The sequence below is a fragment of the Gavia stellata genome, chromosome 33, assembly GCF_030936135.1.
Source record: "Gavia stellata isolate bGavSte3 chromosome 33, bGavSte3.hap2, whole genome shotgun sequence".
Lineage (NCBI taxonomy): Eukaryota > Metazoa > Chordata > Aves > Gaviiformes > Gaviidae > Gavia > Gavia stellata.
In genome coordinates this window covers 1,406,936-1,421,885 of record NC_082626.1, presented here as the reverse complement: position 1 = coordinate 1,421,885, position 14,950 = coordinate 1,406,936, and the positions used below count along the sequence as shown (strand labels likewise).

Below are 14,950 nucleotides of genomic sequence, written 5' to 3'. Positions count from 1 at the left end.
TGCGTGGAGCCCAGAGGGGTGGCCCAGCACTGTCCCCCACTCTGGGGGCATCACCCAGGAGGGTGTCTGCAGCCCGGCGGCTCCCTGGGAGCAGGCAGGACCTGCCCGGTGCCCCAAACTTGGCTTGCGTCCCCTCTCTCTTTGCACTGATCCTCCCCAATTCAGAGACAGACCGAAGACGTCGGCACATCAGGGTGGTGACGAGAGACATGAGGCTCAGCCCCGGGCTCCCCACACTCTTGCGCTCATCCCTGCATGCCTCGGCATGGCTGGGTGCCCTCCCGAGCCATCCTTGTCTCCGCAGGAGCCTTCACTGTGCCACAGTGCTGCGGCCCAGGGCCACCCCATCCTGCGACCGGGAACCGTCCCCAGCTTGCAGGATGCTGAGCACCAGGGTGGCTTTCCAACAGTCCCAGCACTGTCAGGGGATTCCGCTGCAAGCTGCAGTGCCCGGCACAGCCCCACGAGAGCTGCTCACCAGAGACCTCCAGCTCTGGCCCTTCCTCATCCCAGGCTATTAATTGCCAACAAAAGGTAATCAGCAGCACGTGGGCAAAAGCACCCACTGCACACCCGCCCCCTGCACCCACTTGGGTCCCCCACATGCAGACCCCACACCGGTGTCGCCAGTCACCAGCACCCAGCCCATCCTCCGGGCATCATGGCTGCTGCTTCGCCGCTGACTCACGGCACCAGCCCGTCCGCGAGAGCGCAGCCCGCACAGCCCTGCCGTCGCCTGCGCCCCAGCCCCACCGCGTGCCCCTGGGGCATGGGGACATTGTCACTGCAGTGGGACGTGGGGATGCCGGCACGGCTGCAGCAGGGCTGGGCGCTGGGTGGGCGGAATGGGCAGGACAGGGCTCGCGGGCTGCTCCGTTCCTGCCGCTGCGGTCCCCCCTCTTCTTTCACCTCTCCCTCTCCTTCCTTGCGCACTCACCATCACCAGTGCCCAGTCAGGACCTGCAGCCGGCCACAGCCCCGGCGCTCCATGCCCACGGCCCCGGCATCGCCGCAGGCAAAGCGGGGGGAAATGCCCCTTTTCCAGGGGACAGACCCAACTGGCAACCCCATGTGCCGGGCTCTCCGTAGGTAGCAGAGGTCAATGGATGCTGCTGAGCCCTGTGCTGGACCACCGTCTCCCAGCCCTGATGCCCCCGGTGCTCCCCCCGCATCCGGCGGGCCCCCTCCACCCTGGCCCCGCACGCGCGGTGCTGCCGAAGAACTCGGGGGATTTCCACCACCCAACCTGCAGCGTCATGTCCCAGGGCTGTCCCTGGTTGAATATTCACGCCAAGGGTCCCAGAGACGGCTTTCTCATCGCCAGCTCAGAGCCTCACCTGGCTCCGTCTGGGGGTCCCGCTGTGTCCGTCTGTCGCACGGGTAGTGGGAGCCGATTACGCCCGCTCTCTCGTCACTTTGCACCCATACCACAGGACCCAGCCAGGCTTTTAAAGAGGCTCCCGCCCCTCCCTGACGTTCCCAGGGCGTTCCCAGGTTGGGGCTCACCTGGGAAATGGCTCCCTGCTATTGCAACACCCGGACGGGTCGGTGCGAGCAAAGACCCACAGCAGGCTCCAGCTCCCTCCTGGGGGCTGCTCTGCTTGTGGCTGTAGCCACAGGGTGATGGCAGGCATTTGGGGACCACCCCAAAAGACCCCACTCTCTGGAAGGGGTGGTGGGCTCCCGGCAGCGGTGGTTTATCAGACACAGTGCAACTCCAGCCTGGTCCCAGGGTTTGCAAACCCGCCGCTGTCCAGCCATGCACCGGCCGAAAGGTGCATCCCGCTGCGCATCCCTGCTGCCCACCCTGCTCCAAACCACCCCGCACACCCACCGCCGGCAAGGCTGGCCGATTGGACCCGGTGTGGTGCAGGAGCTGCCCAGCAAGGTGGGGGGCATCATTTATTTGAACCAAAACCATTTGTTCTCAAGGGTGAAAGGGGCGGCATGGGTCTCTGAGGTCCTGGAAGCGTAAGCACCGGCTGCGAGCAGGGTCGTATCCAGCTCTTGGCCATCTCTAGATGCACTGGGATAGATAAGGCTCTTCTCAGCTGGTAGCTGTGCTTGTAAAGTCACATCCGTAATTAATTGTCCCAGCAAATTGTACCCCTGTATGTCTACCAGAGCAATGTGGAAGAGATTTGATGCCAAGATTAGATACGGGTGTTATTGGGAGCTGCATACTTAAGGATGCAAAGCGGGAGATGATATATTACAGGCAGCAGTCACCTGCTCAGAGGACCTTTGGGACTCCTGTCCCGGAAAAAACGTGTGTCATCCCGGCTCTCCGCTGGCTTCTTCCTAATCTCAGTTGGGAGGAAGCAAACCCATTCTCAGCCGAGATGCTCCGGTGTCGTTCATGCAACATCCCAGGAGGGTGGGAATCCCTCCCCGACCCTGCAGGCAAACAGCTCACCTCTGAATCATGGGCTTTCATTACTCTCTTGTGCCTGGCAGATGTCACAACCACATCCAGGCCCTTATTTTTACAAGGCATCCAGGGCGTGTGCGTGTGCTCAGAGCAGCCACGTACCATCCAAACCCATCACAAGACAGTTCCCAGCCATTTTGATCACCTCGATGAGGTTGGTCTCTTCCCTGGTCCCCACCAGCTCCGGGTCTGAAGGGTTGGGAGCATTTTGGCTTCTCATGGACAAGCTCTGCCCCATGGGACCCTTTGCAGAGGGGGGGACACCGAGCCCCGGCTTTGGGGGACTTTGGTGACTGCCGTGATGTGTACCCTGGAGCCACCGCTCCTGCAGACAGCAGCCGCCCTGGCATGGACAAATGCATTTCTCGGCGTTTCCAGCAGCGCGGTGCCGTGCCCGCGTGGTCGGCGCTGACTCACCGAGGGGCACCGACCACCCCGGCACAGGCTGAGCTGTTCCTATCACCTCCGAGGACTTTTCCAGATACAACAGATACTTATTGAGGATGGCTCACGCTGCAGGAATTGCCGTCCTCCCGACAGCGCACCGTCACGCCGGGGAGCTGGTCGCCAAACCAGAAATAGGACCCAGGAGTCCCCACTCCCACAGCACATTCCCAGCCTGGTGCTGGGAAGAGGATCCAGGAGCCCTGGCTCCCCTTTCCCCCCCATCACCCCAACCATTTGACACATTTCCTGTCTCTAATTAAATGCACACCACACCTTTCTGCTTAATTTCCATGTATTTATTTCCAAGGCAGGAACAATAAATAGTCATTCTCATTGTGAAATCCACCCCAAGGTGAGAGGAGACAGAGGGTGGCCTGTGGCCGAGCCGCGGTGTCGGTGCTGCCGCGCCGGCCACCGGCCCGGGAGGACCTGCCACCCTGGCCCGGCCCCAGGTTTCATCACATTTCTCCGGGGTTTGGTTTGGTTTGGTTTTGTTTTGTTCATCTGGTTGTTTTCCCCCACAGCACAGAGCCTCGCAAGGTGATGCAGGTGCTGCTGGGGTGCCCACACCCTCTCCCTTTTTGGGGTCCCCGTCCCCATCGTGCCTCTGGGGCTGCCCCCGGGCTCCTCCGGGTCACGGAGTTCAGCGGGAATGGCCCGGATGGCAGAGGAAAGGTGGGATAACCGGGCTCAGCGGGTGCCCTGCACCCTCTCAGGCCCATTTCTTCACCCCCCCCCGTGCGCTCAGTGCCTGAGCTAATTGCTCCACCCCAGCAAGCAACCGCTTTGTGGCATTTACTGTTTTCCAATTTGCTGTAATTACACAGAAATCCCACGTTCTCCCGGCACGGGTGGGATCTGGCTGCTGGCCTCGCAGCCCCCGGGTCTTTCTGAGCCCAGGATTTCGGGGTGTCCTCTGAGCTCCCTCCAGCCCGGTGTGGAGCCATGTACCCAAAGCCATCGGGGTACCTTGTCTGGAGACACAGCTCTGGCTCTGCTTGTGGGGTCCCTGCAACGGGGACCACTGGGCACGAGCCACCCCGGGAACCGGCCGTGTGCACAGCCCCGCGCACACCCTCCGCACCGTGCACACCCAGAGCACTGCGCACACCCGCAATGCCCACCCGCACCCACAGCACCATGGCCATCACGGCACCGCGCACACCCGCGGCGCTCGCGCACACCCGCAGCACCCTGCACGCTGCAGCATCCCGTGCATTACGTGCAGCCCCGTGCACACCCACAGCACCATGCACACTTGCAGCATCCCACGCATGCCCGCAGCATCCCTTGCACCCTCATGCTCTGCGCTGGGGCCAGTGGGGCTGTGCAACCCAGCAGTGAGTGATGTTCAGAGCTGTGATTGCTGCAGCCCCATCCCTCCCTGCTCCCCGTTTTCCCTCTTCCACGAAGGACAAATGAGGTCACCCCATCCTGGCTGGGTTTTTTTCCAGTGTTTTCCTTTATTAATTTATACAAAAATGGTTGCAAGTGACGCAAGCTGGTAACAACCCGCCACCGTCCCAGCCCCGAGCCCAGCCGCCAGCCGAGGGCCAGCATCCCTGGAGAGGGGCAGGCAGGGGAGCACCGCACAGGCAGCACGCCCTGGCATAGCACCCCAAAACCTGGGCAGGCACAGGACACCGTGGCCCCTGCACTAGGGGAAGACCAGAGAATACGCCCAGGCCACAAACAGCAACGTTGGCACTGACCCGGAGCCCGGGATGTCCCCGAAGGTGCTTGAAGCACAAGGCAGAGCGGTGGCAAAGGGGCTCCCATCGGGTGGCAGGGCACGGGGCCGGGGGGACGAGCCCGCACATCCAAGGGCTTTTGGGGGAAAGGAGCCGAGTCCCTCTCACTGCGATGCTCCGGGGCTGGGGGACCTGCAACCGGAGGGTTTTTGGGGCTGGAGGTGGGACAACCATGGGGGTAAAGGTTCTGGAGCAAAGGACGGAGAAAGGCGGCTCCAGAGCCGGGGCCAGGAACCCCCTTGCCACCTCCCTCCCGCCACGGCAGGGGCCAGAGCTGGGGATGGGAAGGGAGGTTTCCTGACGGGAAGGAGAGATGAGAGAGGGCAGGGATGGAGCCGGGGAGGGGGATCCCTCCACCCCGGCTGGGGACGCGGGGAGGAGACGAGCCCCAGCAGGAGCGACGCTGCGTTTTCCCAGGCGCATCCCACCAGGACCAGCAGCCTCTCACGCTTCTCACTGCAGAGCCTGAAGCCTCGGGCGCCTTCCCGTCCCCCGCCACCCTCTACTTCCTCCGGCAGCCCTTGGCCGCGTCCCCCATCATGTCCCAGTACTCTCCGAACTCCAGTTTGGCCTCGTTAGGGTCTCCCATGCATTCGATCTTCTCTTCCAACGGTCCAACGCACTGCAGCGGGGGCAGAAAAAGCATCGGGGTGATGGGGCTGCGGGGTCCCGCAGGCAGCCCATGCCCACCCCAGCTCCCCCTGCCCACCCCGGGGCTCTGCCCTCACCTTCCCCAGGTGGGGCAGCTTCTGCACCACCAGCTCCTGCATCTCGTTGGGCGTCAGGTACTCCTTCTGCCCCTTCACCGCGTAGCAGTGGAACTGGTTGATGACGGTCTCAATGGCCCGCTCCACGTCAGTGAGCTCCTGGCAGTCCTGCACGGGGGGGAGAGAGAGGGTGAGCACCGGTGGGACACCTCCCCGGATGGGTGGGACATCCCCCAGATGGGCAGGACAAGCCCCTGAGCAGATGGGATGCCCCCCGAGCAGATGTGCCAGTGCTCTCTGCAGATGTTCAACCCCTCCGCAATGACGTGATAAACTTCCTTATCAACGTGATACCCCTCCGTACAGATGTGAGACCCCCTCTACAGATGTGAGACCTCGCCATACAGATGTGGGATCCCCATACAGATGTGAGACCATGCCATACAGACATGAGACCCCACCGTACAGATGCGAGATCCCACCATACAGATGTTGCATCCCTCCATACAGGCTCTGCACAGCTGCAGTACCCCCCTATAGCTGCCATACCCCCTCCACCTCGGTGTGACACCCCTCCCTGCAGGCATGTCACCCCCCATCTCTGCTTGCCCGGACTTCTCCCTGCCTGGGGCCAGCGAGGCTCAGCCACCCCGGCGTCTCCGCGTGCTACACCCACGGCGCGCGGGGGCCGCCGCGGCCGTCCGGACTGGTTCTTCCTCTCCTTTGCACAAGCGGTGGATGGCAGCATGAGTCAGTGCCCAGGACAACTCGGGCGCCTGCTGGGATGGGGCTTGGCAGTGGCGGGAGCCCCTCTCCCTCCCCGTCGGGGCTGCAGCCCCCTTCCCCGGTGGGGTGGGGGGCAGAGCCTGGCCCGACCCATGCGCCTGGCTCCCCGGCCACTCGTGCTAATTAGCCAAAGCTGCGTTTGAAGGGAAACGATGGTGATTCATTCGGCATCTGCAGTTTCCCCTTGAAACACTATTAAACCACATCAGGCAATGCCCATTAGGAAGAACCCAGCAATCTTCAGAGCCTCAGCCGGCTCAGCCAGCCGGAGCCAAATCCTTCGCAGGTGCAAAGGGGCGCAGGGTAGGCACCTCCCGTTTGAAAGCCGAGGAAAACAGGAGACTTTCTGCCGTTGGGCATCCTTGGAGAGGTTGCAAGGAGCAAGCGCAGCTCCCAAAGGTGAGTCGACGGGAGCTGGAGAAAGCTGCCTGGTTCCCCGAGCTTTCAAGCGGCTCCAAGTCTGCAGCACCACGTCCCCCTGCCCAGCACTGGGGCAGCGTCGCCGAACCCCGAAACAGCCCCCCAGCTCCTCCGCTGGAGTCTGGCTCCAGGATGGGTCTGGCCCAGCTGTGCTGCTCTGTCACCCCGTGCCCAGGGCTGTGCTCCGAGGGATGGGGCCGTGCAGGGTCACCCCTGCGCCCTGCACCCCGATGGGGGTCCCAGCCCTCCCGGTGCCTCAGCGTCGCTCATGGACCTTGCGCTTCTTGCGGCAGTTGCACTGGCCCATGCTGCTCCTCACGAGGTCTGTAGGTCCTCAGTGGCAGCAGTGGTGGGGCTGTCCTTTCCAACGAGGTCTTGGGGAGCTGGTGGGGGAAGAAAGCCAGGCTCAGCTCTCGGCTTGGGGGGAGTTTCCCCTCCTTCAGCGCCGGGACTGAGTGCAGGGCGAGGAAGGAGCCCCAGGATGCGGTGAGCTGCCAGGACACGTCCCAGCAGCAGAAGCGTCCCTGCCCCAGCAGCAAGTCGTGGCAGAACCGAGCGTGGGAGTAGGGGAGTGCAGAGGGGTGGCGGGACCCCTGGGCACAGACCCCATCCCGCGGTGGCGGATGGACCACTTACCTGCTCCACGGGCTCTCCTGGGTCTGCGCGGGCTGCGGCGCGCCGGGGTTTTATACCACGGGGAGGTGTGAGTGGGAGCTCCCTGCGCGCCGCCAGCTGCGGTGTGGTGCAAGGCTTCTCATTTCGGAGCCTGGCCCAGGGCCAGCGTGGGGCTGGGAAACGCCTCCTTCCCGGCCACACTGATGGCTTCCCATCCAACCCGGCACAGCACAGCCGCGCAGCACCGCGTGGGAACAGCCACCTGGGCACCGGGCCCTGGCCGGCTCGGGGACAGGTCACCCCACGGCAGGGATTTCACCATCTCCCAGCAGTGCTGGGATCTGGGAGCTGAACGCCAGGAATGGGAGCTCAGTTAGGGGTGCTGAGCTGGGGCCATGCTGTGCCGGTGGATGCGTCCCGCTGTGCCACCCAAGACTCCAGAGAGGATGGGCATTGATGCCGTGGAGGTGGCGGCTACTGCAGCTACTGCAGCATCGCTGACGGAGATGGTCCCAAGCCCCACACCAGTCCCAGCCACATCTTTGCTACCCATCGGGGTTGCACTAAGCAACCCCACGGCCCGGCAGGAAGGTGTTTGTGGGGCGCAGGGTGGCACCCCACAAGCCAGACCAGCACAAGAGCTATTTGGGAACAGCCCCATCCATCACAGGTTCCCTGCAGCAGCCACCCCAACGCAGAGTGAGTCCTGACCCACCGCTCGTGGTGCTGGGCTGGTCCCCGGGCACAGCGTGGCCATGGGCAGATGCAGGCAAGGGAGGAGATGGGCTGCCCAAATCGGGAGCCCCCCGCTAAGAACAGCAGCGACGCTCAGGCTCAGGGAAACCTCTTTTATTATCTCCGCGTCAGCCGAGTCTCCCCACAACCCCATCACTTCTTCCCCGCTTTCTCCCTCCGCATGGCCTTTGCCAACTCCCCGATCAGCCGCCAGTACTCGCCAAATTTCAGCTCCTCGTCGTTGTTCACATCCAGCTCTCTCATTTTCTCCTCCAGGGAGGGGACGTCCTGCGAGGAGGACAGGGGAGCCTCGGTCATGTCCTGGTCCCCAGCGAGCAGGATGGGGATGCAGCAGAGCAGGGGCTGCCGCTCGCTCTTGCTCGCGGGAGCAGTCCCCCAGCTTGGGGGGACCCACGGGGATTCAGCCGCCCCCCCCGCAGCTGCCCCACACATGTTGCCCCTCACCTTCATCAGGTTGGGCAGCTGGAGCTGGACCAGCTCCTTGAACTCACTGGCTGTCAGCGTGCCCTTCTTGCCCTCCTTCCCCGCGTAGGTGAAGAAGACGGTGATGATCTTCTCGATGGCCGTCTCCAGCTCTGTCAGCTCACCCGTGGCCATGGTGCCGGGTACTGCAGCGGCCCGGGGCTGCAGGGAGAGTTGCTGAGAGAGGGTCGGAGACGGAGGGGTGACCCGGGGAGGTGATGCCTGGGGTGCGTCGGGAGAAGGGGACCCTCTCTCCTTCCCCAGCCCAGGGTGCAGCGAGTCTGCAAGGTCTCAGCTCAGCTCTGCAGGGCTGAGCAGGGTCCCGGGGCTGGGGACAGCCCCTCTGCCCCACTGCTCTGGCGCAGTGTGGCACAAACACCACAGAGGCAGCCGGGATGGGGGGACATCAGGAAAGGGATGGGGTGATGGCAGGGGTCCCCACTGGAGACACGGTGACCAGGGTGGGGTCCGTGCTCCAGGCAGCAATTCCCCACTTACCCCCCTCGACTGCAGGCAGAGAGCTGCAGGCAGGTCGCAGCCCCCCGGGAGGTTTTATACCCTGCGCCGCAGGAGGGAAGAGCACAGCACTTTGTCCCCAGTGCTGCGGTGTTGGGTTTCCTGTTGCAGCCGGATGGACGCACGGACACCGCCCGGGCGCAGAGACGTCCTCCTCTATTCCCTCCCCGCGCGGGCAGCGGACCAAATTCAGCTCTCGGCCTCGCTGGTACAAACCTGCCCCAGCCTCCGCAGCACCACCTGGGCTCTGCCGCCGTGGGGATGCTCCGGTGGGGAGCAGGATGGGACCACAGGACAGAGGGGCGGGACGTGGGAGGACAGAGCAGGTTTGCTCCAGCACTCGCTGGGCTGGAGCATCCCATGGGGCTCGAGCATCACCCGGACCTTTCTGGGGGTGTGGGGCAGCTCTCACCCCCAAGCGCATCCCTGCAGGACTGGGATTGCAATGGGGATGAAGATGTGGCCCCCAGCACCCCGCTCACGTCCTGCCATGCCCCGACATGGTGGCTCGTCCCGGCCCGGCATCCAGCAGCCCTGCGGACCCAGGGCCAGGCTCGACCCACACCGAGTGAGAGTTGTGACTCAGCCGCCCGCTGACATCATCCCTATTAATAGTGGGCTTTGTAAAAATTAATTAATCCAAATTAATTAGGGGGTTGGAACTGCCCGAGCGTTCCCCTTTAATCATCATGTATTTATAACATGGCAGCCCTGGCAGGTTTCCACCTGGGAGACTGAGCAGCTCCGTGCCGCCGCACCACCGTTCCCACGGGGTCCCCGAGCCACATCCCCTGCCCTGGCACCACACCTTCGCCCCAAAGAAACCCCACGTGGTGCCCATGGCACAGCCCTGGGGAGAGGTAGTGGGGACATGGGGGGCAGCCGGATGGGATAGAGGTGATGCTGGGGGACCATCTCTGCTCAGAGCACAGCAGAGATGTCCCTGATTGCCAGTCACCTCATCCCTGCACGCCACAGGGGCTGTGTCCTGGCGTCCCCATGGCAGCGTGACACCGAGCATGACAGGGAGCGAGGCCAGGACGAGCAGCCCCCCTGGGACAGCACACGGGAGTGGGGTCCCAGGGAGCCTGGCACAGCCTGGAAACTCCCCACCAGTGGTGTTTTGGGGACCCAAAGCAGGGACGTCCCCAGCGCAATGCTACCGTCACCGTCCTGGTTTCTGCTGAGCCCTGACGCACTCACTCCACCTCTCCACGGGAACGGGGAGGCTCCGGCCAGCACCGGGCAGCCCGGTCCCCACCCCGCACCCGTCACAACAGCTCACGGGGGAGGAATTGGCTTCCTGCAGCTCCATCCGGCCCGTCCCCCTCCCTGGGGTGACAGGGGGGACGGGGACGGGACTTCCGCTGAGCCCCACGTCAGGGGACCGAGATGGTCTCTTGGGAAACCGCTGGAGTGAGTCAGGCTCGGCAGGGACGGGGACAGGTTTGGGGTGAATCACTGGCCCCAAGAGCCAGGCGGGCCTGTGACTCGCAATCCCTGGAATTCGGGGTGCCGGGACAGGGCGAGGAGGCAGCAGGCGCTGCAGCGGCCCCACGACAGGATGCAGCCAAATCACAGGTGGCAGGAGAAACGGCACCTCCCGGTCGAGCCCGGGATCCCCGCTCAGGGCTGTCCCCATGGGTAGGCAGCAGTGACCTGGCCTCGGGGACTCCGGCGCTACCGGGAGGCGGCAGAGCATCGCAGGACCCTGTGTGCCGGGGCGAGAGCTCAGGGTTGGGGTGTAGGCACATCCCAGTGGGTTGGCATCTGCCGACGTGTCCTGGTCCTGGTGTTGTCCCCGACCTTTCTTGGCTCTACCAGGGACAGTCACTGCAGCCACCACAAGTGCCGGCCCAGCAGTGGTCCACGCCAGCCCACTGCACCTATCAGGGCTCATTGGAGGGGAGCGCGGTTATTTGAGGCTGCAAAACCGGGTGCCCAGTGCCGTCACGATGTCCCCGGCCCTGGCACGGTGGGCGCTTGCAGCTCCCCCCTCCAAAGCCCAGGGATGGAAAAGCCTCTTCCATGCTCCAGCAATGGGACGGAGAGACAAGATCGGCCCAGCCCCGGCACCAGCAACTGGAGCAACTGGTTTAGCTGGGTCAAAGTGGAGCATGGGGAGTCACAGTGGCTGAAACCTGTTCCAAGATGTGTGTAAACCTCCTGGCATGTCCCTCGCTGCTCCCGGTTTGGTAAGAGCTTGTCCTGGGGATCTGCCAGCACGGACACGCCAGGCGTGCTCTCCCCACGGCCGGCACCGCAGCGGCAGGGAGCGGGGCCGCGGCGCCTGGGGCCGACCCCTCCAGCGCCCACGCGATGCCCCCGCGGCGTCAGGGTTTACCCTTGGGCAGCCGCCTCCAGCAAGTCCCACCACTCGGGAAACGCCTGGCCAAATCCTGATCTCTGGGGAGGTTTGGGGTTTAATAAGAGTGGGGCAGAGCCCCTCCGAGCGCAGCCAGAGCCCTTGGGGAGCTCGGCAGAGCCAGGCGGTTGGACACACCAGCTGTGCCGGTGCCTGGGGCACAGTGGCCCCGGCTCTCTGCCCACTGCGAGGACTGGGCTCGGGCTATTTTTAAGCTCAGGACCAGGCGGCGATGCCTGTTCCTGACACAGGCAGCTGCTGCCCAACTGGGCAGGCGACACGGCCCTGGGGGCCAGGCTTCCCCGGAAGGGGCGGCCGAATCCTGCCCGCTGCCGAGCCGCACTGGGAACAGGGGCACAGGGGCTCCACTGCCGCCAGCCCCCGCACAGACACCGCCGAGTGAGTGTCACTGGGGCCCTTTCCCATTTTCCCTGTCCCCAGGCTCTGGATCCGGCCTCTCCTGGAGCTCACCAGCCCCAGGGCCCCCTCCCTGCCCCACACCAAAAATGGGAGCTGTGTCCTGCTGGAAAGCAGCTCCTGAGCCTCCATTCAGGACCCCCACTTCCATCCGGGACCCCCACCTCTGTCCGGGACCCCCACCTCTGTCTGGGACCCCCACTGCCACATGGGACCCCCACCTCCATCCAGGACCCCCACTTCCATCCGGGACCCCCACCTCCAGCCAGGGACCCCTTTCGCAGCCACCGCAGCTGCCCCAGGTGCAGGACAGGGGCTGGATCCCCAAGACCCTGCACATCACCCCAAACCCTCCACCCCCCCCCACGCTACCCCCCCAGCACAGGGCGGTGGTGGTAGGGTGGCCGTTACGAGGTCGGGGGGCCGGGTAGCAGGGTGGTTTTGGGGTCCCCGGGGCAGGGGGGGGTGCCGTGCAGCTGCAGCGTTTCCCAACCACAGGGACAGGAAGTGCGGAAGATGGAAACGGAGGAAGCAGGATATAATTAGCCCCAAATTAGTACTGGAATCCAGGATAGAGAGCCCGGCACCACCCGGCTCTTGCAACAAGCCACGGTGCCACAGCGGCAGCTCCCTGCAGCCCCCAGCAGCCCCCCTGCGCCCCTGGTTGGGGGCATCCCAAAAAGGGGGGACAATGGTGCCCACCTGAGTTTGGGGGCTCAGCACCGCTGCTGTTTCCCCAGGGATGCCAGTGCCGGGGAGGCCGCGGTGCATTTGGCCCCACGCTGTCCCGGCTGCGTGGTTGCGGGGCCGTAACGAGAGCCGCACTGGGGCCGGGATTATCAGCATCGGTGATGCCAGCTCAGGAATCTGGTTTCTTGGCCGAGCCGTTGCTGGAGCAACCTCCTGGCCGGGATTGTGGGGCTTTTTTAATTTGACAAGAGGCCTTTCTGTGTGCGGGGAGCTGGCGGCCCAGGGGGACCTGGGCCGAGTCACCCGATAGCCCCCACCGGCTCCCCCCGGCCCCGGCTGGCTCCCATTGCGAGGCCAAGGACACCGGATACCCCTGCGTTATCAGCCTGGGGGAGGAGGGCTGGGGACGGATCCGGCATGGCACCACGGCGCTGACAGATGGGGGATGCCGGCGGGCGCCGAGCGGGTGACGCCGGCGGGGTCAGACCCCGGGTGCTGCAGTGCCACGGGGGCCGCGGCTGCGAGCAGAGCCAGGGCCCGGCGCAGGATCCGACCCAGGGCTGGCGGGCAGATCCAGCGGGGGGGTGGCCCCACCGAGGGACCCCACTGCCCACCCCGCACATCCCCGTGCCCCCTGGCATCCTACTGCCCCACGGGGCCACAGTGGGGCCAGCCTCAGCTATGGGGGGTGGCAAGAAGGGACACCCAAGGTTTAGCGTGGGGAGGGACGGGGACCCCCCCCAAATCGACTCTTGGCATCACTGCCCACTCCTCCCCTGCCCACCGCCACCCCATAGGTACCAGTGGGGCTGGAAACGCTCCTCTGCATCATCCCGGAGCTGGTGTGGGGTGAGCGGGGCAGCGGGGCGCTGCGGGTTCGGGCTCCTCACATCCCGGCCCCCGCGAAGGCGGCGCAGGGTGGCCCAGCGGTGCCAGCCGGGCTGTCCAGCCCCAGTATCGGATCCTCCCGGAGGGAGGGGGCTTGGAGCTTATTTAACGTCCCCGGCTGGCCCAGCCCGGCACACTTGGAGCAGCGGGCGGGCGGCGCGGCGGGGAGCTCAGGTGAGCGCAGGTCCACGGGTGCCCTGCGAGGGGGCAGGCGGCAGGGGCCCCCTCCCACAGGAGCACCCCATCCAGCCCTGGGGAGTAGTGGGGTGCCCCAAGTCCCCCATGGCCCCACGACCAGCTCTCTGCCTGGTGCCAAGCGTTCGGGGTGGAGGCCACGGCATGCGACGCTCCCCGGCAGGGAACGGGGCAGGGGGTGGCTGCAATTTGGGGGCTGCCCCTCGCGTCGAGGGGGGGCTGGCGGCTGCCCCCTGTAACGCGGCGGGTGCCTCCCCGCAGCCAGAGCCATGGCGTCACAGCTGGAAGGGGCCATGGAGACGCTTATCAACGTCTTCCACCACTACTCGGGCAAAGAGGGGGACAAGTACAAGCTGAGCAAGAAGGAGCTGAAGGAGCTGCTGCAGAGCGAGCTGGGCTGCTTCCTGGAGGTAGGGACCGGCCGTGCCAGGATGCGGGGGCCGGGGAGTCCCCCTTTCCCTCTGTGCCCTGGGGCAGCAGCATCCCGGCGGGCTGCTGAGCCCCAGGGTTCACCCTGTCACCCCTCCCAAACGCAGACCCAGAAGGACACGGGTGCCGTGGAGAAGATCATGCAGGACCTGGATGAGAACGGCGACGGGGAGGTGGATTTCCAGGAGTACGTGGTCCTGGTGGCCGCCCTCACTGTGGCCTGCAACACCTTCTTCTGGGAGAACGCCTGACCCAAGCCAGTCCCCACGCTGCAGCAGCTGGCCATGGCGTCCCCAAAACGCAGAGCCCCCTGCCAGCCCCCCAGCTCACCCTTCACCCCCCAGCACACCCCAGGGGATCCCACTGGGATCCAGCTCCACAATAAAGGCACCAACCCAGGCAGAGGCGTGTTGGCAGCTCCTTCGTTTCCAGGGTCGGGGTTTCTGCCCTGTCCCCCTGCTAGTGCCCCCAGGGATACCAGGGAACCTTCCCTCTCCTGAGCCACGGGGTCACAGGGAAAAGCCACCCTGGGTCACCCCAAGTGCCTGGAGACATCCCCGTCTCCACCCTGCTCTGGCTCCTCCCTCGCACCCTGCGCCCCACCCTGCCCCGGAGCCTGGCATCAACCCCAAATCACCCCAGGGCACAGCACAGCTGGGGCGGGTGACCCCGGCCTGCACTGGGGTGTTGGGGTGCAGGACATTGGGGGGCAACACGGGGGCATAAGGGTCCCGGGGGGCGCAGCCACAGGCCGGGGCTCGTTGCCCGTCCCATCAGAAGCGTGGGCACCGCACCCCGTGAGGCTGGAGGAACCGGTTCTTATCTCCTCGCCCAGCGGGCCTCCCGCCAGCAGCCCCCACGCTGAGGCCCGGCCCAGCCCGGCCCCGCGCAGGGCCGCCAGCGCCACCGTCCGCCGGGGCTGGGGCCGGCCCCGGTACTCCCCAGCCACCCCGCACGGCGCTGCGCCCTCACACCCCACCCCGATCGGGCCCCACACGGGGGTTGCCCCGCCAGAAAGCGGGGACGCATCGGGGAGAGCGAGGCCGCAGGCCCGGCCCGGCCGCGGGGGGGGGAC

At 65.3% G+C, this 14,950-nt stretch overlaps 3 protein-coding genes across 3 annotated transcripts; 1 reads left to right on the top strand and 2 right to left on the bottom strand.

The window, feature by feature from the left end:
- Positions 1 to 5,131: 5,131 nt before the first annotated feature.
- S100A14 (S100 calcium binding protein A14) lies at positions 5,132 to 6,849 on the bottom strand. Its single transcript, XM_059832145.1, has 3 exons — positions 6,817 to 6,849; positions 5,358 to 5,504; positions 5,132 to 5,251 (listed from the first exon to the last, which is right to left on the bottom strand). The coding sequence occupies exons 1-3, from the start codon at positions 6,847 to 6,849 to the stop codon at positions 5,132 to 5,134; spliced, it is 300 nt and encodes a 99-aa protein (XP_059688128.1).
- A 1,150-nt stretch (positions 6,850 to 7,999) lies between these two features.
- Positions 8,000 to 8,978, bottom strand: S100A13 (S100 calcium binding protein A13). The gene is made up of 3 exons (XM_059832142.1): positions 8,874 to 8,978; positions 8,358 to 8,537; positions 8,000 to 8,180 (listed from the first exon to the last, which is right to left on the bottom strand). Exons 2-3 carry the CDS (start codon positions 8,508 to 8,510, stop codon positions 8,046 to 8,048), a joined length of 288 nt encoding a protein of 95 aa, XP_059688125.1. The 5' UTR covers positions 8,511 to 8,537; positions 8,874 to 8,978; the 3' UTR covers positions 8,000 to 8,045.
- A 2,598-nt stretch (positions 8,979 to 11,576) lies between these two features.
- Positions 11,577 to 14,277, top strand: S100A1 (S100 calcium binding protein A1). The gene is made up of 3 exons (XM_059832307.1): positions 11,577 to 11,655; positions 13,708 to 13,856; positions 13,983 to 14,277. Exons 2-3 carry the CDS (start codon positions 13,716 to 13,718, stop codon positions 14,124 to 14,126), a joined length of 285 nt encoding a protein of 94 aa, XP_059688290.1. The 5' UTR covers positions 11,577 to 11,655; positions 13,708 to 13,715; the 3' UTR covers positions 14,127 to 14,277.
- Positions 14,278 to 14,950: the final 673 nt, after the last annotated feature.